Source organism: Mesocricetus auratus, unplaced genomic scaffold (genome assembly GCF_017639785.1).
Source record: "Mesocricetus auratus isolate SY011 unplaced genomic scaffold, BCM_Maur_2.0 Super-Scaffold_100019, whole genome shotgun sequence".
Classification (NCBI taxonomy): domain Eukaryota; kingdom Metazoa; phylum Chordata; class Mammalia; order Rodentia; family Cricetidae; genus Mesocricetus; species Mesocricetus auratus.
Genome location: NW_024429200.1, coordinates 36,605,083 through 36,628,825, shown reverse-complemented (window position 1 = coordinate 36,628,825; position 23,743 = coordinate 36,605,083). Strand labels below are relative to the sequence as shown.

General features: G+C 39.4%; 1 protein-coding gene across 6 annotated transcripts in view; it reads left to right on the top strand.

Moving 5' to 3' along the window:
- The window catches only part of Ankib1 (ankyrin repeat and IBR domain containing 1), a 108,545-nt gene that overhangs the window by 57,564 nt on the left and 27,238 nt on the right, over window positions 1-23,743 (top strand). For all 6 annotated transcript variants that reach the window (XM_040728713.1, XM_040728712.1, XM_040728711.1 and 3 more), the window contains exons 6-10: window positions 3,006-3,214; window positions 4,702-4,790; window positions 9,717-9,861; window positions 10,753-10,919; window positions 18,150-18,238. In XM_040728713.1, coding sequence (XP_040584647.1) covers window positions 3,006-3,214; window positions 4,702-4,790; window positions 9,717-9,861; window positions 10,753-10,919; window positions 18,150-18,238 — 699 coding nt within the window. The remainder of the gene's footprint in view (window positions 1-3,005; window positions 3,215-4,701; window positions 4,791-9,716; window positions 9,862-10,752; window positions 10,920-18,149; window positions 18,239-23,743) is intronic.

The window sequence follows — 23,743 nt, the reverse complement described above, 5'->3', positions numbered from 1 at the left end:
ATCACAAACAACCAAGTAGCAAATCAGCCAGTCAGACTCCTCATGCCTGACCTGTCCTGTGTTTTCTCTGTGCTTTATAGCTTCTTTATTTGATGCTATAATTTGCTAATGCTCAATCTTTGGGCCCCATGCTAGGCAAGATGTTTGCCACTAAGCTACACATCCCTAGGTCCAGTTTTATGATGAAATTTTAGTTCATTTTTGTAAGATGTGGATTAAAATTATAATCTTTGCATGGCAATCTGTCCTTTACGGAGAACTCTACCCTTTTCTGCTCCGTTGTCTTTTTACCTAAAACTTCAGTTGATCGTGTGCATGTAGATTCCTTATCTTTTCAGTTAGCATGCAAAGAAGTTTTATTAGACATTGTCATGTGCAATTGTCTGGTGATCTTCCTCCCTTACTCTCCCTTCACATTCTCCTGCCACCCATAACCCTTGCAGTTCCAGTAGTCCCCGTTCCTCCTTCATGTCACTGTGTTCTAATACTCTCCATGCTTAAACCTTTTACCATCTCATGTATTTCATGACATACCCATATTTAGATAAGGAGAGATCATGCAGTATTTGTCTTCTAAGTCTGGATTACTTTACTATAATAATTTCTAGACTTATCCATTTCCTGAAAATTTTGTAATTTCATTTCTCTTTACAGATAATAAAATGTCAGTGTGTGCATGTGCCACATTTTCATTATTTCTTCGTTTGTTCATGTCTGTGTAGGCTAATTCCATTGCCTTCTTTTATGACGAGAGTAGCAATAAATAGATGTGCAAGTTTCTCTATGATAGAGCATAGAATCCTTTGAGTGTGTCCCCAGAAGTGGTGGCATAGCTCTCTCATATGTGGCGTTTTACTTCCAATTTCTGAGAGACATACTGATTTGCATAGTAGCTGTACCGTCTAACACCCCAGCCAGCAGTGAAGAGTCTCTAGCCTATCACATCCTTGTCCTAACATTCATACTTTTATTCTCTAGTTATTCTGGATAGAGTGAGATGGAATCCCAGTGGCTAACAATGTTGAGCATTTAAAAAATGTGTATTGACCTTTGTGTTTGTTTTGAGAACTGGCAGTTGGAAAGTAGGGTGGTGGTTAATTTTAGCAGTATATATATCTACTAAAGATTTTCTCCTGTTCTCAGGCTCTATTCACTCTGCTTACAGTCTCCTCAGCTTTCTTTAAAAAGTCAAGAATCATTTTTCAATGTGTTGTACTTTTGTCAGTCTTAAGAAGAAATGCCTATACTGTTTGTCTCTTTGAACATACTAGTGTTATAAGTTACCTATTGCAATACTCAACCACTTGCCTATTCCAAGAGTAAGATATAGTTGGTTTTGGGGTATACTTCATTGAGAGTCCTTGGGCATTATAAATGATAGTTTTACCAATGTCAGTTTAACTTGACTTGCAGTGTTCTCTTTGTCAAGAGACTAAATATTCCTGTTCAGAATATTTGTGCATTTCACTTGAATGTATACCAAGCATTATTATCTGTGATTATATAATGTAATAAACCACTGCTGATAACCATGTCTGAAAATTTTCTCTTTTTCTGAAATCTAAATCAGATTGCTTGGAAAGCATTAAGAGAGGCAGGTAACTTTCTAAATTGCTTTTCTATATGAGTGGAACAAAGAAAGGGACATAGTATCTGTATATAGGGTCCCATATATACTAAGCAAATGGCAGAAATTGTAGACATTGTTTTCTGCTATAGTGGGCATAAGAAATGGGAAGTAGAAGCAAAATAGAAAGGCCACATCCTTACATGAAAAGGTATAACCAACTTTACTTGGTTCCCAGAAGAACTTTAAAAGTTGTGTGTGGGGCTGGAGAGATGGCTCAGATGTTAAGAGCACTGACTGCTCTTCCAGAGGTCTTGAGTTCAGTTCCCAGCAACCACATGGTGGCTCACAACCATCTACAATTCAATCTGGTGTATATGTAATAAATAATTTAAAAAAAAAGATGAGTTTAAAAAAAAAGTTGTGTGTGTGTGTGTGTGAGGGGTGTTCTTTGTCTGTTCATCTGTTGGTTAGCACCTATGTTGAGTTCTGTAGCCATTACAGTTAATGCTAAGAAACATGATTGTCCAGGTATCACACTAGTAGGCTGACTTTGGTTCTTGTGAATAAGCAGATGACTAGATTATATCGTTCTGTTTTACATTTGAGGGGGGCACTTTTAATACACTTGACAGTGTGTGATGGTGGAAAGAACACTATGGAATCCCAGAGAGGTTTCAAGTCTCTTTCTGAGGTTGGGTAAGTTAAGTAACGCCCCTGAATCTTGGTTTCTTCACCTAAATAATAACCTAAGACTTTGTTGGGAGACGTAAATTAAGTAAAAAACATATTATATGTGCAACTCTAAGCTAAATAATTGAATATTTTAGCATTTTTAACTGGATTTTTGTGGCTTTGGACTTTATGATAATGTGTTTCATTTAACCATTTTATAATTGTTCACAAAGGGAAGATTATGTGTTTTAGATTAAGCCAGATTTAAACTCCCCTAATACAGATTTATACTTAATTCACTGAAACCTTACTTATAGCCCAATCCGTTGGGAAGTTCATTCTACTTTCATGCTCTTTGCCAAATGACCTTTAGGACTATATAATCATTTTAAAGCTAGAGACCATTGTGAAGACAATAGCACAATTATGAATTTAAAACCTGGCAAAATTAAACCTCTACCAAAAAAAATTTAGTAAATTCTAAATGGTGTTAGCCATCTACTTAAAATATCAGTAGACATTACTGGAAATTCTGAGCACGTTCTTAGATATTACTATTTGTAATAGGAGTTAAAATTCTACTTTAAAATATTACTAACTTCAGTCTACCTACACATGCCTTTGTAGTTACTATTGTATATAAATTCTGTATTTTTTAACTTGGATGACATGTATCTTCATTTATCCTGTTTCTGTTATTAGTAGGTTTCAAAACATTGTAGTTTCTGGGTTTTAATAGACATCTGTTCTATTTTTCCTGAAGATTGGGACAGGGAGAAATTACTTGAAGCTTGGATGTCCAACCCAGAGAACTGCTGCCAACGGTCAGGGGTGCAGATGCCAACTCCACCACCAAGTGGGTACAATGCCTGGGACACGCTTCCTTCCCCAAGAACTCCAAGGACGACACGCTCTTCTGTCACCTCTCCAGATGAAATCAGTCTGTCTCCTGGGGATTTAGATACCAGTGTGGTATGACTTATTGTACTTCCCATAGCTTTGCTTTTAAAGTCTTTCAACTTTGGAACTATGTGATACTGTTCCATGGAGTGACTAGCTATATTATTATAACTGAATGTTGTACCTTGCTTTGAAGGCTCAGTTATTTTCATGCTTAGGTAAATGTTTTTGTGATCTCTGAATTATAGGTTGTAAAGTAAAATATTTTCTTACCTCAAAACAATTTTAAAAAGCCATGTGCTATATTTTTATGTAAAAGTATTCAGTTATTTCAATACAGCATACTTGAAATACAAAAACTTGGTTTGTAGTATGCATGCTTAACCTAAAACTGTTAAAATACTTTGCTGAATGCTAATTTTAAAGCATTTGCAATATATTTTTATGATCATGCACTTGGCTAGCAAAGCTTCTGAGTGCATTTTCTTAGTAAATGCTTCTCCTTTAACATGGAGCAGTACTGCCTGTGTGTGAGAGAAACAGCATCCAGCTGTGTGCTGTGCAGGACATAGTCTTCTTGAGTGGTCTACCCACTCAAAGTTTGTAAGCAATGTGAAAGCACCCTTTGTCTTGTGTAGGGACCATTTAGGAAAGCAAAATCCTATTCTATAATTCACATCTTGCATAAAGGTTTGTTTCTCATAAGTCATGTCAAAAGATAACATGGTTTTGTATCAGACTTCCTTGCATGGAAGCTTTCCTTTGCTACTTATTTTTTATGTGTGGGGAGGGGTTTAGGGTAGAAGGTGCTAGCAGTTGAACTTGCGTGCTCAACCCTGCTAGGCAAGTGCTGTACCACTGAGCCACATCCCCAGCCCAAGTTGCCAGTCTTAAAAACCCTGAAGTGTGTTCAAAGCACGAAGTTGCTGTTTCTTTCTGTGCATTTTCCACAGTGAGCATGGAGAGAAAGACACACGCTGACGTGGGTGTGTTGTTGTGCCTGTGTGATCTTGACCTGAGTAGATGCTAATGACTTGTTTCTTGTGCTTCCCTTTGCTAATACACAGTGCTGATAATAGCTAAACTTAGTTTGGTTTTTGCATTAAGACACTAAATGCCATAACCAATATAAAAAAAAAAAAGAAGCCAGTCATGGCATTTATTATTAAGTCCAAACTAGGCACTCTTTACAGACTTTGTAGCTTTGAGACATTTAGCTTTTTTCTTTCTTTTTTTTTTTTCATTTTACATTCCAAATCACAATTTTCCCTCCCACCCCTCCTCCTACAAGACATCTAATTTGTTTTGTTTTTCTAAACAGGGTTTCTCTTTTTAGTTTTGTAGAACAGGCTGGCCTCGAACTCACAGAGAGCCGCATGCCTCTGCCTCCCCAGTGTTGGGACTAAAGGCGTGCGCCACCACCACCTGGCTTGAGATATTTAACTTTTAAGGCTTATGATTACTGTAGTATTTTTTGTTGTAAACTATTGAACAAAATGAATGTATTGCTTCTCTTTAGAGTGTGACCCTGTTAAGTCACTTTTCTTGTACATCTCCAGTGTGACATTTGTATGTGCAGTATCTCTGTGTTTGAAGATCCAGTGGACATGCCCTGTGGACATGATTTTTGTAGAGGATGTTGGGAATCGTGAGTATATGAACAGTTTCTCCATCTCTTACTACTACGTGATAGCACCTTTGGTTTTGTAATGAAATTGTTTGTTTTCAGTATTTAATAGTATGTGGATCATTTATGTTGGTTTCTAAAATACACTGCAACATACTATGCTTTATTGCAAAGAATATTTTTGTTTTTCCTCTGACATGAAAGAAAATATATCTAAACAATTCTATTAGTATTTTTATTTATATTACACATAATATAAATTTCAAATGTAACCTAAATATCAAGAATCAGTCTGTCTTGTATCCCAGGGATTTTAAGCATTTGTGGTCTCTGAACTTTTTATTTATTTATTTTTTTTCACTTTTGACTTTCTGAGACAGGATTTCTCTGTATTGCCTTGGAGCCTGTCCTGGAACTCATTCTGTAGACCAGGCTGGTCTCAAACTCACCGAGCTCCACCTGCCTCTGTCTCCCCAGCGTTGGGATTAAAGGCGTGCGACACCAATGTCCAGAGGTCTCTGAACTTTTTAATGCAAGTAGATAGCCTGAAAATCTGTAAGAATGTAAATATTTAAAATTCTTTTCTTGTTATTTTGGAGTCAAATGCCTATGTTAGAAGATTGGGTGTGTATTACAGTGGAAATTTTATTTTGCTTTTAATGTTTTTCTCTCATTTCCTCTTTATTACCTTTCTTGGTTTTATACATTCTCATTATTTGTTAACTTTATAGTTGCACTTTCTGAGACAGCTTTTGAAACAAACCAATATAAATGAGTAGTACAGTATCTTACTGTCTCTGGAGTCACAAAATTTTATTTATTTTTTTTTCTTTTTGGTTTTTCGAGACAGGGTTTCTCTGTATTGTTTTGGAGGCTATCGGTCCAGCCCGGCCTCGAACTCACAGAGATCCGCCTGCCTCTGCTTCCCGAGTGCTGGGATTAAAGGCGTGCGCCACCAACGCCCAGCTACAAAATTTTATTTTGATGATTGAACCAAAGTATGTCATAAGTATCTAAGAAAACCTTTCATACTTTTTCGTGGAATATTGTGAACCAGTGTAGGGCTCTGGGGAGCATTGCATGAGTGAGAAAGCCAAGGCCTGGCAGGGTTTCTTCATTTGCTGTTTGTTTTGTATTGCCTTGTTTTACACTTTTGCTGTGGTGCAGTTGACATATGTCAATCTATACATTTAAACTCAATTAGGTCATAAACCGACATAGGTATACACCATGAAACAATCACCACAGTTAAGATAGTATCTCTGTTAGCTTCCCAAATTTACTCAGCTTATGAATGAAGTAGTTGTCCAAGCATAGGAAACCAAGCTCAATCCCTAGAACACACACAGAAACATCAGCATAGTAGCATGCACTTATAGTCCCAGTGCTAGAGAGGTAGAAAGTCTGAACCCTGGGGCTCCTTGGCCAGCCAGTCTAGCGTTCACTTTAAACCAGCACTCTAGTTCCGTGGCCGTGGGAGACTGTCTCAAAGGAGGTGGATGATCGTGTTTCCAGGATGCTTGTGTGCCTGCACACAAACACATACGCACTAAAAACTTCCTGTTCTCCTTCCTGCACGCCTCTTTCTGCCTGTGTCATCCTCCCCCCGCCTTCCCCTACCTCTGTATACTGCTTTTGTTTGTGGTGTTTTTATGTCTTCTGCCACAGCGTGAAGCAAGGCTTCATTTGGAGGGAACAAACTACTTTTCTAAAAGTCAGAGTAAATCAGCATGCCTGATTTTGTTGTGGATTTTAAACATAGACTAGACTTTTTAGTCTAATAGGATCGAGTCAATGTAGCTGATACAAGTAAACTAATTCACAGGGGTCAAAACTCACAGATTAAAGCAATCTTTGACCCAATTCTGGAGCGGAAAATCTTCTCTGGGTATTTAGTTTCAAAGTGTTAACTATACTGTTGGAGGAAGTGTTGCTTAGGTTTTCCACCGTGTGGCTGTTGAACTTGGCTCTTATGTGAAAACTGACCTTGCCTTGGAATTACTTGAACGTTTTGGTCTTGGCTGACCTTCCTCACATAACTATTTGCTTATTGTTTCCTTGCTACTGTACCAGCTACCTAGTGTTCTCCACCTACCGATCCAGGACAGCGCTTCTCAAATCAGGCACCAGTAAAACAAATTGGGTGGTTGATACACTAGTTACAAAAAAATCTTTGAAAATTAATAGCAGTCTGGCTAGAGGGATGATAGCTTAGCAAATAATGGCATTGGCCTCTAAGCCTGGTGGCCTGAGTTTGATCCTCCAAACTCACATTATGGAAACAGAGAAATAACTCCTGCAGGTAGTCATGTACATTGTGGCGTGTGTGCCCTACCTCCACACACAAATACATGTAAATCTTTTTCTAAGCCTTCTGTTAGCTGCATGTAGAAAAATAAAACTTGGCCTTTAATGAAGAATAGTGTGAGCTTGAGAACCCTCCCATCTTCTCTACATTATCATTGTGACCAGATGCTTTGAGGATCTGTGCCAAGGACTTAAAGAAAAGGAAATTACTCTTTCCCACCCACACTGACACGTTCTTCAGAATAGTAAGCTTTAAGCCTCATGTCTGAGGCAGGCTTTCTAAGTCTCCCTTGATTTTCTTTTTCTTCCTAAGTGCAGTGAAATTAATAGATACCACTAAAGGAAGAAGAGAATAGAAAAATCAAAGTTGTTCATCGTGTTAACCAGGCAGTCATAGTTTAGTTGTCTATTCTCCATTAGTTCCCTCTAGAATAGTTCAGTATAGTATAATCCACAGCCAGAAATGCATCCACGTTGGCAGAATGTGTGGCTGGCATTCGTGAGTACCAGCCTCAGTGTCATGTAGCCCTGGCCTGCTGGCTCATGCCTGTGTGTGAAGTAGAGGCAAGAGGACCACAAGTTCAAGGCTGTTCTCAGTTACATACCAAGTGTGAGGCTTCCTAGGGTACATAAAAGCTTGTCTCAAAAAATTTAAAGGCCATTAAAATCCAGACTCTAAAAGTTTATTTCTTGCTTGTATATACATTATATTAAATAACAGTTATAATATCTTCTAAAACATTCAGATTCTTTTTTATTGAACTATACATTTTTCCCTCCTCCCCTAACCAATTCCACCCTCCTTCCTGCCCCCATACTCCCAATTTACTCAGGAGATCTTGTCTATTTCCTCTTCCCAGGCGGATCCATGTATGTCTCTCTTAGTGTCCTCTTTGTTACCTGGGGTTCTCTGGGATTGTGGCCTGTAGGCGGGTTGTCGGTTGCTTTATGTCTAATATCCACTGGGTGCATACTACATTTGTCTTTCTGAGTCTGGGTTGCCTCACTCAGGATGGTGTTCTCTCCATTTGTCTGCAAATTTCAAGATGTCGTTATTTTTTATCGCTGAGTAGTACTCCATTGCGTAAGTTTACCACATATTCTTTATTCATTTTTCGGTTGAGGGGCATGTAGGTTGTTCCCAGATTCTGGCTATTACAAATAATGCTGGTGTGAGCATAGTTAAGCAAATGTCCTTGTGGTATGAGTATGCATCCTTTGGATATATGCCTAAAAGTGGTATATCTGGATCTTGAGGTAGATTAAGTCTCAATTTTCTGAGAAACCTCCATATTGATTTCCAAAGCAACTCTACAAGTTTGCACTCCCACCAGCAATGGAGGGGTGTTCCCCTTTCTCCACATCCTCTCCAGCATAAGCTGTCATTGGTGTTTTTGATCTTAGCCATTCTGATCAGTGTAAGATGTTATCTGGGAATTGTTTTGATTTGCATTTTCCTGATGACTAAAGATGTTGAACAATTCCGTAAGTGTCATTGGGTCGTTTGAGATTCCTCTGTTGAGAGTTCTCTTTTTAGATATGTACCCAACATACAGATTCTTAACCAATACCAGGTCTTTTGCATATATTTTACTATCTAATCTGTGTAACAGCCGTGAGAAGTATATATTAGTATCCTAATTAAAATATGGTGAAAATAAGATTTTTATCATTAAAATAAATTGCTAAAGATCATTAAATATAAGACTAAACTCTTTCTAGCTCAAAACTTTTTGTGAATGAGTTAATTCACCATGTACTTCTTTCTACTTTGCAATATACCTTTTTTACTACCTCATTAGTGTACATAGAATATGACAGAGAACTCATTATAATATTCATCTAAATGAAATATAAGGGGAAAGGTTTTTCTTTAAAAAGGTATGCTATATATTTCATTGATGCTACAAAAACTTTGATCTCTGGATAACTTCCCTTTTAGTTAAATAGAATATTTTTTCCTTCAATGTGTTTTTATTTAAATTAGAAACATGCATGCTTCACATGTCAATCCCAGCTCCCTCTCCCACCCCTCCTCCCTTGTCCCTCCACCAGCCCCCCAACCCTCCACCCAATCCCCACATCATTCCCCAGGGAGGGTGAGGCCCTCCATGTGGGTATAAGAGATAGAATATTGAGAATTTTGTATGACCTTTCTAGGTCACTCAGTTCTGAATTTTTTACGTGAAAAGTATTTCAGATTTTTCAAAGGACAAAGTAAAACAAATAACAAAGTGGGGGGGGGTGCTTGAGCAAATGCTAGTTGTTTCAAATGATACTCCCTGTTTTTCCAGTGTGCTTTGTTTGTTTAGCTTGGTTTGAATTAGTCTGAGGTTTTAGCTTTTTGACAGACGTTTTCACTCTGTGGTGTAGTCTAGCTACCTTACAAACTTGAAGGCCTCCTTCCAGCCTCAGCCTCTGGAGGGCGGAGTTGCAGTGGGCTAGCATGCGAAGCTGTGGCAGAATGAGATCTGGAGGAGAAGAGCAGGTCCTGGTACGCACTAAGCATACACCACCGCATATATAGCTCTTGGTGTTTCTTAAGCACACTCGTGGAGAATACATCAAGAAGAAAAATATTGCTAGGATGTACAAAACCTCACTTCTTCTCCCCTTTTCTGTCCTTTGGTATTTTAACAGGTTTTTAAATCTGAAAATTCAAGAGGGTGAAGCCCATAATATTTTCTGCCCTGCATATGAGTGCTTTCAACTTGTGCCTGTAGATATTATAGAAAGCGTAGTTTCTAAGGAGATGGACAAACGCTACCTACAGTTTGATATTAAGGTACAGTACCTGTTTATTAAGCCTGTATTTTATTTTTATAAACAAAATAGTATTCTCTTTGTTTTCCAGGAAAAAAATGCTGTATCAATGGTAATGTTAATTAAAACTTTGAGCCAAAGCAGAATTTTTAAGCATAAAAGGCAAAATGAAAGTTAACCCCCCACAAAAGAGCTGTCCCTTTTTTATAACTGATTGATAAAATATCATTCAATATACATAGTAAGAAACAAAGTTTTAACTTGGAAATTAATAACTTCCTATTCCAATTAATAGTTTAATACAATAAATTATAATTTTTTGTCTTTTTTTCCCTATCCTCTATTTTCATTAGGAGTTAATGGGAAACATGCAGATTCCTTTTTTGTGTACATAACTTAAAACTTCTACTTCAGTTACTTTGTATAGATTTTTCTTACTTTAAATGCTATTATGTAATCTTAAAAAAATTAGGCCCTACCTCTTTAATGTAGAAAATATTATAATACTGATTTTTTATTTATTTCTCAAAATGGCATTTAGAAACTTAGTTATTAAAATATAACATACACATTTCTGCTTACATTTAATCAAAAAAGGGGCACAGTATATAGTAAATCGTTCTTATGTTAGACATGTTTATGCAGATAGTTGCATTTTTACTTTATTATCATTTATCTGGTTTTTAGATTAAAGAAAAAAGTTTTGAAAATCATTCTATTGCTAAAGTAAATGCCACATTCTTGTTTCTGACGTATTTCAAGTACTGTTTTTAGTGTTTTTTAAAGTTGAACTCTTGTGTTTGATTTCATTCTTTTACTTGGCTTTGAGTCACTGTGGAGATATACTCTGCTTCAGAATTTGCAGCTGAAATAAGTTTCTTTTGTTTTCCTTCTTACTATGATTTTTAAACAGGCCTTTGTTGAAAATAATCCTGCCATTAAATGGTGTCCTACTGCAGGCTGTGAAAGAGCAGTCAGACTGACAAAACAGGTGTCAAATTCCTCTGGATCTGACACCCTCAGCTTCCCCTTGCTGAGAGCCCCTGCTGTGGACTGCGGCAAAGGACACCTCTTCTGCTGGTTAGTACCTTGTGCTGAGAGTTTGTTAAGACTTTGACCTTGAATTGGCTGTATAAAATGCAGTGTACTTGATACTATTCTTAGTAATTTAGTTCTTTCTTGGTATATAATGTGTATAAAATGCAGTGTACTTAGTACTATTAGTAATTCTTAGTCATAACTATGGTGGGCTTGATGTTGCACCATGCTAAGTCTTTTAACGTGATTATATATTTTTAATTGAATTACTATCTCAATGCTCTGAATTGCATGCTGTTGTATTCATGTTATCCATAAGGAAGTTCAGACACAGAGACATTTCTTAATGTTTTATAGCTAGAATATGGGCAGAAATGAAAGTGGAAACCCACTGTTTAAGGGCCCATTTACTTAATCTATAACCACAAAATTGCTGATTGTAGATTAGAAAATGTTCATAGCTTCATCTCTCCATAAACTATAAGCTTTTGGCAGCCATTGGCAGCCAAGGGTGTTTAGAGTTACCAAGCAGTCTTTTCCAGATTTCCATCCTGGACTTAAACATGTGTGTTTTTTAGACAGGCTCTCCCAAAATGAGTTCTCAGGTGACTGTAAAGTGTGATCCTAGTTAAGAACTTAGGCTTATACATAGCTTCAATTTTACTTAGTTTCTAGTGCGTCCTAAGTCCTAAGAGTAAGGTTGAACTGATGATCAGAGAATATGTAACTCATCATGCTCATTTAGCTTTATGTTTGTCAGTAATCAGCATTCTCATTTATTCCAAGAAGATTCAGTTAATAGTTTTATTTAATTAGGTGATGAGAAAAGGTATTCTGCCTTTTGTCTATTTCTAGAATTACCACATATTGTGTAAATACACTTTTTTTTTTTTTTTTTTTTTTTTTTTTTTTGGTTTTTCAAGATGGGGTTTCTCTGTATTGTTTTGGAGGCTGTCCTGGAACTCCCTCTGTAGACCAGCCTGGCCTCGAACTCACAGAGATCTGCCTGCCTCTGCCTCCCAAGTGCTGGGATTAAAGGTGTGCACAACCAACGCCCAGCTCTCCATTCTCTTTTTATGCTCCATGTAGTAAGCTTATTTTGGTCTAGAATAAATAGATCTTTTTGAGGGTAGGTCATACTTTAAAACCACACACACACACACACACACACACACACACACACACACACACACACACGAGACCATAAGTGGTAAATTTGTCCACATTTGGAAAAATGTACCAGTTTACTTTTTCTGTTGCCCAGAAATATCAGGCTGGTAATGACCATGATCCACTGGAGATGACAGGCCAAGATCTCACGCTCTATTTCAAATTACATCCCAGCCTGGGCTCTGTGGAAGGCCTCATGGATTTAGGTCACATATTGGAACATCATTTTCTGGACATAAGCCTGAGGGGAAGTGACTTGTATGAAATAAAATTAGGTTTTATGAAGGACGAACTAAAATTTTAAGTTAGTTTATTCTACCTTTCAGTTTTGATACTTATTCAACTATGTGATTGCTACACAATTTTCTGAACCCCAGCATTGTGAGCACTGATAGACAATCCTGTTTTGTTTTATTTTGTTTTGTTTTTCATTCTTTGATTCTTAGTCATGTAGGATAAATGTTTTGAACTGTAATCAGAAATTCTGGTAGAAATGACCACACCTTTTGATGTTCTTATCTTATTCCACTAAGAAAATGTCTCGTGAAAGGAAGCTGTGCAAGAGAGAACTTTACAGAGTAAAGGCTTGTGACTACTTTTGCCCCTTTCTTTCCCCTCAACAGTTATTAAACCATCTTCTGCTCTGTGTGTGCATGTGTGCACTTGCCCCATCTCTGTGTATGCACTCACACCCGTCTCTGTGTGTGCGTGTGTGCGCTCACACTCGTCTCTGTGTGTGCTCACACCTGTCTCTGTGTGTGCACTCGCACCCGTCTGTGTGTGCATGTGTGCACTCGCACCCGTCTCTGTGTGTGCACTTGTACCCGTCTCTGTGTGTGCATGTGTGCACTTGCACTGTGTCTGTGTATGCATGTGTGTGCTCACACCCGTCTCTGTGTGTGCACTTGTACCCGTCTCTGTGTGTGCATGTGTGCACTTGCACCATCTCTGTGTATGCATGTGTGTGCTCACACCCATCTCTGTGTGTGCACTCGCACCCATCTCTGTGTGTGCACTCGCACCCGTCTCTGTGTATGCATGTGTGTGCTCACACCCGTCTCTGTGTGTGCACTCGCACCTGTCTGTGTATGCATGTGTGTGCTCACACCCATCTCTGTGTGTGCTCGCACCCGTCTCTGTGTGTACATGTGTGCGCTCACACCCGTCTCTGTGTGTGCATGTGTATGCTCACATCCGTCTCTGTGTGTGCACTCGCACCCGTCTCTGTGTGTGCACAGCTTGCCAACAATCTCTGCCTCTGCTGCTCCTTGCCTTTTTAAAAGCATGCATTTAGTCTTTAGTGTGAGCGTCTGTGTGCATGTATGTGCACCTCATGCATACCTTGTGCTGGGAAGTTCAGAAAAATGTAATTGGGTCCCTTGGAACTGGAGTTACAGGCATTTGTAGCCACCTGATGTGGCTGCTGGGAACTGCACCCAGGTCCTCTGAAGAACACTAAGCTCTCTTAACCCCCAAACCGTCTGTCATGCCCTCTACCCTGAGTTTTGAGACAGGCTCTCTCGCTGAGCCAGGGGCTCATCTTTTGTTTACACTGGCCAGCAAACCCGTAATCCTCCTGTCTCCCTGCTCCCAGCACGGTACTACAGTTGGGCATCTCCTCACCTGGCTTTTACAGGGGTTCTAAGGACCTGAATCCAGTTCCTCATGTTCATGCCACAAGCACTTTACCTGTTAAACCTCGGGAAGTTTTCCAATGATGAGCCAAACAAAACAAACAAAAGACATAAAATAATTGAACCTGGAATGCTTTCTCTCCTTAACATATATAGAGTTTTTTTGTCCGAGTGAAATCACCTCTAGGTGGTACCCACAAACTGGAAGGATTCTGACTTCAACCAGTGACTGGACCCCTGTTTTCCATTGTATTGGATTGAATATACAACCGTGTATCATCTCTGCCCTCTGAACTAGCACAGAGTTTGTCTTATCTTGGATGAAACATTTAAAGATTCATTGTCAGAGATATTTCTTGGCCACCAGCTTCCACACTTACCAAGCCCATAGTAGCTAAGATTTAGCATGGTGTACTAATCATCTTGTCTTGCTACAGAATGGCTGTAAGTCAAATCACAGGTTTTTGGACTTGAATCTGGAAACTCACTTAGAACTAAACCTACCTTAGAGTAATTTGCTCAGCTCAGGTTTACTGGGAAGGTCTGGAAGATGTAGCTGAGTGGTAGACCATTTAACTACTATGCAAGAGGTCCTGGGTTCCAACCACAGTACCAAAAAAACAAAGATTAAATGTTACAGGGAAGATATTATAAATATTAACATTGTGTAACAATGAATATTTGACACAGGCTGTCATACCCAGGACTATGAACCTTAATTATAGTAAAGAATAGTTTACCTTTCTCTCTAGAGACTTCATAGTTAGAGAGAATCTTTAAAAGTCCTCCAAGTAAAATAAAGTTATACTTTGTGGATGATAAAATAATATATTTACTTCTCTTATACAATCAGTCCCCTAAGTTAATAGCTCTACATATTGGAAGAATGGGTTTTTCTGATTGTCAGTATCTGATTGTTAAGTGTCAAGAATCCTGGTGACTAGCAGCACTTCCCAGGTTTTACAACCTGGAAATAAAGATGTGGGGTTCTTTGTTTGACAAGTCTCAATCGTTGCTAAACATTGTAAATACTCTTTACAGAACAGCATATTCAAACACTGCTTGAAAGTTCAATTTATTGAATTTCAGTAAAGTATGTATTAGTAATCTAAGAGTCTGCATTTGAGCCTTAACTCTGCCAATGCCTCACAATGTTGTTCTGTGATAAACAAGCATCCTCTAATTACAGTGGTTCTCAACCTTCCTAATGCACAACCCTTTAATACAGTTCCAGGTACTCCTGTGTGGGCTCATCTGCATGTAGACCAATAGAGGATCAGTGTCTCAGTTCCTAAGACCATTAGGAAAAAATGTGTTTTCTGATGGTTTTAGACAACCCCTGTAGAAGGGGTAGGTGACACCAGTATCAAAGAGTTGTTATGAAAATGAGTTCAGAGGCTCGAGAGATGGCTCCCTGAGCAAAAGGTTTGTTTGCATCACAAGCATGAGGACCTATGTTCAAGATGCTCAGCACCAAAGAAAAAGCCAAAAGTGGTGGTGTGCACCTGTAAACCAGCACTGGGCAAGCCGACGAAGGAGGATTCTGGGTCTTGCCAGCCAGCTAGTCTTGCTTCAGTAGATGGATGAATGGGTGGGTGGGTGGGTGGGTGGGTGGGTGGGTGGATGGAGAGGAGAGGAGAACCACACACACATACATGAGCATACATGCAGTTATTTAGAACATTGCCTTCAAATTCAGAATTCTACTAAAGTAAATAACTATCAAAATGATAATTCTTACTTAATTCACTCGGTACTTGTGATTACTAAGGTTCTATAATTACATGCAACTGAAATTTCTAACTTCCTGATAGAAATCTTTTCATCAAGTAATAAGGTTTGAGAGGAGTAGAAGGCTGTTCCTTTTTAGCCACTTTATATTCCTATCAACAGCTGTGCACATTGACACATCTTGTTTTGTGGATGCTAGGTTAGCATCCAGGGCTGCAGACTCCAGACAGCCACGTTTTTCTTTATAACCTCCATAGGTCAATTCCGTTGATAGCTCTAGCCAAGATCCTCTGCACCATGTTCTGTGAACATCTAGAGATACAGTTTCAGTAGATACCAAATAGTAGTCACGAATTAAATTTTAGGAGTGAAGTGTGGCCATACATCCTTGTAAACTTAAGAAGCTAAGACAGAAGCCTCAAAGGTTTGAAGCCAGCCACTTACACAGCAAAACCACATCTCACAAGTACAAGACAATCTTAAAGAGTTTAGCTTTATGATATCAGCAGGACTACATCTCCAATCTAGATTATTACTCAGCTACCCCTCTATCTAGTAGCCATAATTACAATACTTTGGAGTCCAAACCATTTTTCTCGGATGAGTTAGTACACAACGGTAGCGTTAGACAGCAGCCCGTGGCTTGCTTTCTACTCTGCCGTCCTTGCTAGAGCTTCTTACAGGTGTCTCCTTCACACCCACTCTGTGTTCCTAAGAACTACCAAGCTGTCTTCACACCCTGGGAATGTGCTGGTTGGGCTGGTGCCTATAGCAGCAACAGCAAGCCTGTGTCCTCAGACTGTGGGAAGGAAGGCATTCTTTTGCTATCTAATGCACACAGCCTTAGAGCCGTGCACATCCATAAGCAGTTACAGTTTTTTTTGAAGAAGTTTTGTTTGGCTTTTAGATTCTATTTGACAGCATTGGATTTTCCCTCCATGATTTTCTTTTTCCTCTCATACATTCTGACAGCAGGGCCAATATACTAATATTGATTCTTCTAGAAGAAGGTAGTGAATATGCTATTTAATCTCCAGGGGTGAAAAAACCTTAATGGAGCTAATTTATGTTTATTGATTTCATTCATTTCTTTTAGTTGCTGAAGATATATAACTTTTTTTTTACATCCTAGGATTTTTTTTCCTAATTTCTTGAGTTAACATTAACAAGTAGACTTTTTTCGTCACTAAGTGCCACTATCACCTCTTACCCTTTTCGTGATCCTCAGAGACCCTGCAACTATGAAGCAACAGCCCCCCAAAACAACCATTGTTAACTGTTGTTTTGTTCTTGTTCTCTGTTTTCTCTGGTTTTAGCCTAGTCTATATTTAATAGCAGTGAGATCCTGCAGTTTTTATCCTTTTATCCCTTATGAAAAAGCCCTTGGTCCCAAGCTGATGCACAGTTGGGGACGTGGTGGGGCGTAGCCTGAGGAGGTGGGTCCGCAGCCGGTGCCCTCCCCACCACGATGATGAAGTCCCTGCCTAAACCTTGGGCTGAAGCCAACCTTCCTCTCCCTAAGTTGCTTCTGTCATGGCGCTACTTTGTCACTGTGAGGAAACAAGTAATAATATAATACCTGAGCGTGAAATTGCTGAGTTAAATAGTAGTTCTGTTTCACTTTGTAGAAAGCCACCAAACTGTTCTCCAGACAGCTATATGAACGTTAGCATTTCTGTCAGCAGGGCCCAAGGGTCCAGGTTTGAAGTTCTCACCAAAACTTGCTCTTTATGATTTCCAGTAATAATTATGCTAATGAGTATGAAGGAAACGCTTTACCATTACATTATTACCTCTTAGTTTGTAAGACTTTTTCTAAGCCAGTTGGTATGTCTTCACAAACTTAACCCTTACAAATGAGATCTTTATAAAGAAGGTGGTAGAGGTGGTGATAATATGCCCAGCTTTTGAAAAGCACCTCTCTCCCTAATGACACTTTCTAGTACACAATGTTGTGCCATGTGAGTCAAAATGAGTGATTTTATAAAGAGTTTAAACTCCTAATATTTGACCTCTAAGGTATGCATAGGAAGAATGTGTAATTGAGTTCCAAATGATGAATTGATATTTTCAGTTATTTATGTCTTATTTCCAAGATGCCTGTAAAAGTGACTTGGTTCCTTGCACTGGCAGTTACGAGGTTTTGGAGGTAAATGTAACTGTACACATATGACGTGCAGTGCTAGGGAAACAGTTGTGTGGATTCCGTGCTTCTGAGCAAGCATGGCACCACATAAAAGCCAGACCTGGTGGCTGGTGGCAGGTGTCTGTGACCCCACCCTGGGGCTGCGGTGAGTGGACACACATAGATCAGTCTACAAGAGTTACTTCAACACTGCTTCTCAGACTCGGAGATGAAGGGTCACCCAGTGGTCAGCGCGCACATCTGTGGGCTAATTTTAAGACAACAGTGGTGCTGTTAACAGAGGACAGACACACCTGAGTAGCAAGAGTTAAAACAGTTAATGAAGTTGTCCTATAGCTCCTGAAACTGCAAAACCAAGATGCAGTAGATAATCCATGTGGATTTTTAAAATAAGTAACCATACTGACTTTTTAAAAATTGGGCCAGGGCTGTCTAGCTTTGAGATCTCATTTCCAAATCCTCTTTTAAAATGCTTCACATCTCATCTAATTTTTTCAGTTTTAAAGTTGGATTAATATTTGCCATCCATGTGTTTTTATCCAGATAGTGATGAGGACTGTTTTTCAAAGGCTTTTCTGTTTTGTTTTTTAGGGAGTGCCTTGGTGAAGCACATGAGCCTTGTGACTGCCAAACATGGAAAAATTGGCTACAAAAAATAACTGAAATGAAGCCAGAGGAACGTAAGTGGAATTTTACATAGCTGTGCTACATATTTCCTACAGTCATTCAAAGGATGATACCATATTTCTCATAAGATAATTTTTCAAATTTGCTAACCTGAGGCCCCATGTTCAGTATGGCTTAAATCTCTTTGGAGATGGGTTTATACAGGGCAGAATCATAGGCAGATCTTTGCTTGTAACAAGATATTTTAACCTAAGATGCAAGTGAGGGTCACATTTAACCTTCTTAGGAAGCCTTTCTCATCCTTCAGTGGGCTACCTTGTTTTTCTATACTTTACAGTATGAAATTTATGGTCTGTAGTAAGAAAGAAACATACTTCCCTGAAACTTCCAGTGAAAAATTAATTTCTTGCTACTATGCAGTTCTGTATATTTACTTAAAACTGGGACTTCTTTTTTTTCATTCTTGAAAATAGATTCTTCCCTTATATAATACATCCTGACCACAGTTTCCCTCCCTCCCCGCTTCCCATACCTCACCTCTCCCCCAGATCCACTCCCCCTCCATTTCCCTTCAGAAAGGATCAGGCTTCCAAGAGACAACTAAACACAACAAAACAAGATACAATAAATCAAAGCAAAAGCCCTAATATCAAGTCTGGACAAGACACCCCAATAGGTAGAAAAAGGTCTCAAGAGCAGGCAGAAGATTCAGAGATACATCTGCTCCCACTGTTAGGAGTTTCACAAAAAATGCCAAGCTAGCAGCCATAACATATATGCAGAGGACCTGGTGCAGACTCCATGTTTGCTCCTTCAGTCTCTGCAAGCCCATGTGAGCCACTCTGTCTTAGTGTTTCTCTTGCTGTGACAAAACACCATGACCAAACAGAAAGTTGGGAAGGAAAGCATTTACTAGGCTTACATTTTGGCATTGCTGTTCATCATTAAAGGAACTCAAACAAGGCTGGATCCTAGAGGCAGAGCTGATAGAGAGGCATGGAAGAGGGCTGCTTACTGGCTTGCTTTCCATGACTTGCTGAGTCTGCTTTCTTATAGAACCCAGGATAACCAGCCCAAGGATGGCACCACCCACCTTGGGCCTCTCCCCATCCCCATCCCCACCCCCAACCCCCCTCACTAATCGAGAAAATGCCTTACAGCTGGATTTCATGAAGGCATTTCCTCAACTGAGGTTCCTTCCTCTATGATGACTCTGGCTGGTATCAAGTTGATAACATAAAACCAGACAGTATACCTGCTTTGATTCGGATACTAAAACTTATATAAATACATTATCTCTGCTCCATCATGGGAAGGATATGAAGTGATGTTAGTAATGCCATTTTACAGATGATTGACACTTGGGTTGAGTGACTTAAGGCATATATTGAGTGACAGAATAGATTTGAATTTCTAAAGGATTCCTTTTTACATTCTTCCCAATAGCAATTCCCATATTTAACAAAGAAATATGTTTTCTTTGTAATAATTTCCATTATCTAAAGTAATATAAGTGAAGATTTCGTGAGGGTCTTCTTATATGTTTTAGATAATGGAGTTAGTTTGAAGTGTTGCAAATCAGGATCACGAATTCACTTGGAGCCGGGCAATGGTGGTACACGCCTTTATCCCAGCACTCTGGAGGCAGAGGCAGGAGGAACTCTGTGAGTTTGAGGCCAGCCTGATTTACAAAGCTACACAGAGAAACCATGTCTCGAAAAACCAAAAACAAAAGAAAGAATTCACTTGGTGAGTTTATTCTTCAGAGCAAAGAACATAATAAAAATGACATCAACCGTTAGCAACGGCAGAGACTAGGAGAAGCTGTCAGATTACTATATAGTATATGGTAGCATATAGTTAAATAAACGTGAGAGCAGCTTCCTGGGATTGAAGGCAGAGAGAATACCGCAGGCTCTCCTGGACTGTGGATTAATTTTGAGCTTCTCTGCAGAGGCAAAGGTGTGGAATAGGCATTTGTGCTTGTGTCAGAAGTGTCAATTGGAAAGAGACTGGAGCCATGGGATCTTTGGCCTTGTATTATGGAAGGGAACTTCCCATGGCCCAAGGGCTAGTCCTCAGTATTGTAGATCCCTGAAGTTCATGTTGTCTGTTGCATTGGAATGTCACTTATTCTTAATAGAATGAACCATGGAGTACATTATTTACACAGGGACACGGCATTTATCAAACCCATTTTTATCAGAATAGCTGGTAACCATAGAAGGGTAGCTTGAAGGATGGATAGACCAATGGTTGAGAAGTTGGGGTGTTTAATTTGTGTCATAAGATATACCATTAAACCATTAGTCAGAATTAGCAAATGCAGATAAAGAAGTTACTTCCTAGGAAAGAGAATGTCCCTTGATGTAGACATTTTGAATGTGTGCTACTTGAAGAGTAAATGGCTGGAAATGTCTGGTGGGATTCTAGAAGTACTTGCCTCAAGCTCAGTAGAAATACTAAGAAAAGTTAGTAAATGATATCTTATTTAAGTACTGTTTATGTTAGAATATAAACTATAGATACCATCCATGTTCTTAACACTTGTGTTTTAAATAATATAAGTGTCAAGATATTGTAAGAGAATATGTGAGCTCTGAAGAATGCTAGAAGACAGGATTGTAACGTGTAGTCTTCCCTGCCAGGCGCCTGGGCCCTGCCACAGTTGCAGTCCCCAAATAACACACAGAGTGCTATAATAATTATGAAGCTGTTGGCCATTTGTTTGGTTTCTTACTGGCTAGCTCTGACTTAAGTATTTAACCCATAATTGTTAATGTAAGTATTTCTCTTACAGGAGAAAGGGGTCCAGACCTCTTACTCCTCTGGCAGCTACATCGTGTCTGCCTGTGTCTCTCTTTCCCAGAATATTCCTTGACTCCTAGTCCCACCTATCTTACTTCCATATTGGCCAACAGTGCTTTATTCAAACCAATTAGACACATATTTACAGAATGGCATCTCCCAATACAGGATAGAAGAAAAAATGTCCACTTAGGAAGTACCTACCAGAGAATAACCAAAGCTAGCCAAAATTGCACTGAAATCCCAGTGCCAAGAGAAACCTAGGAGTTTGCTCATTATACTTGTGTCCCACTTAAGGGTTACTATACAGGCCACTGTGTAAGTCTATGGAGTTGAGGCTTAAAGTGGACGATAGTATTAGAGACAACTCTAATACTAAAGTAGAGCTCCGATCTTTAAATTTGTAAAAATGAAGAAGTAAAGTATGAGTAAATGTTATTATAAGTTTAAATATTCCTTTGTGTTGGAAGTACTTTTCTTTGCATCTTAACATCAAAAAATATAATAATAATCACAACCATTTTTACGACAGTGTCGCACTAACTCATGCAGGCTGACTTGACACTGGTGCTCCTCTTGCCTTTGCCTCATGAGTAGCTCAGGTGCAGGTATATGGTATATGCCGCCCCCACTCCGCTCTCAAAAGTTTTTTTTTTTTTTACCAAATTTATAAGCTCATGAATGTTGTTTCCCTTAAGCCCAGTTTTCTATTCCTTGAGTGGTGAAATTCAAAAGAAGTAACACAAGTTAATGAGAAAAAGTACCAGAGATATACTAAAAATCAGTTCAGAGGATTTCATAAACAATTGACTAGCCTTTTAAAGCACTAAATTGATTCTGTTGTGTTTAATCAGAGCAAGAGGTAGGTATAATTATATTGTCTGTGATAAAATGGTAAATTTATACAATTCGCAGATCATTTATATATTCATTAAATGAAACAAATCTTTCAAATCTTTTTTTTTTAATCATTTTTTATTTTAATTTTAAATAGCTTGTTTCACATGTCAATCCCAGTTCCCTCTCCCTCCCCTCCTCCCGCACTCCCCTTCCACCCTCCCTCCCACCCTATTGCCAAATCCCTCCACATAGGGGATGTCTAGAGTCTATCATTTCACTCTTGGTAGGGTCAAGGCACTCCCCTAAGAGTCCAGGCTGAGAGAGCATCTCTCTTTGTGCCATAGGCACATGAAGACAGATTGTATACCAGGGATAGACACTGATCCACAGCTCAGAGCCCCATAGGTTGCCCAGGCCTTCTCACTGACACTCACATTTGGGGGGTCCAGATCAGTCCCATTCTGGCCTCCCCACTGTCGGTCTGGGGTCCAAGAGCACTCCCCTGTTCAGATCAGCCGTCTCTGCTGGTTTTGCCAGCCCATTCCTTGCCAATTTGCTCATCACTCCTCTCTCTCTGTCACTGGGTTCCTTGGGTTCAGTTCAGTGCTTAGTTGTGTGTTTGCCTCTGCTTCCATCAGTCCCAGGATGAAGGCTCCCGGATAGTTATAGACATCAAGTTCATTATCAGGAATGGGCATTCGAGGTGGTCCTTCCACTATTGCTTAGCTTGCCAATTGATGTTATACCTTTAGATCACTCGAGGTCACTCTGGTGCCTGATCTGTCTTCGATCCTATGATTCCCTCTTCCCCCTATTTTACCCCCACCCCCTCAACTTCCTGTTCCCCCATGACCAACTCCCTTCCTCTTTACCCCCTCTACTCTTCCCAGGTCCCACTACCCCCCTCGCCCTGTTCCCCATCCATTCAGAGGATCTTGTCTCCATCCTCTTCTCTTGGGTACTATGCATATATGCATATCTTTTAGGTTCTTTCCTGTTTCCCAGACTCTCTATCTGTGGAAGTGCAGACTGGCACTATCCTGATCCATATTTAAAATCCATATATGAGTGAGTACATACCATGTTTGTCTTTTTGCGACTGGGTTACCTCACTCAGGATGGTTTCTTCCAGTGCTATCCATTTCCCTGCGAATTTCAAGATTCCATTGTTTTTTTCTGCTGAGTAATACTCCATTGTGTAAATGTACCACATTTTCTCTATCCACTCTTCAGTTGAGGGGCATCTAGGTTGCTTCCAGGTTCTGGCTATTACAAACAATGCTGCTATGAACATAGTGGAGCAGATGCCCTTGTTGTATGAACCTGCCTCATTTGGATAAATGCCTAAGAGTGGAATTGCTGGGTCTAGTGGTAGATTAATTCCCATTTTCCTGAGGAATCTCCATACTGATTTCCAAAGAGGCTGTATGAGTCGGCATTCCCACCAGCAATGGAGGAGTGATCCTCTCTCTCCACATCCTCTCCAGCATAAATTGTCTTCGGTGTTTTTGATTCTAGCCATTCTGACAGGAGTAAGATGGTATCTCAGAGTTGTTTTGATTTGCATTTCCCTGATGGCTAAGGATGTTGAGCACTTTCTTAAGTGTCTCTTGGCCATTTTAGCCTCCTCTACTGAGAATTCTCTATTTAGCTCTGTGCCCCACCTTTCAAGTGGATCCTTTGGTGTTTTGGAGACTTGTTTCTTGAGTTCTTTGTAAATTTTGGAGATTAGCCCTCTGTCAGATGTAGGGTTAGTGAATATCTTTTCCCATTCTGTGGCCTGCCTTTTTGTCTTTTTGATTGTGTCCTTTGCCTTACAAAAGCTTTTTAGTTTCAGAAGGTCCCATTTGTTAATTGTTGATCTCAGTGCCTGTGCCACTGGTGTTATGTTTAGGAAGTGGTCTCCTGTA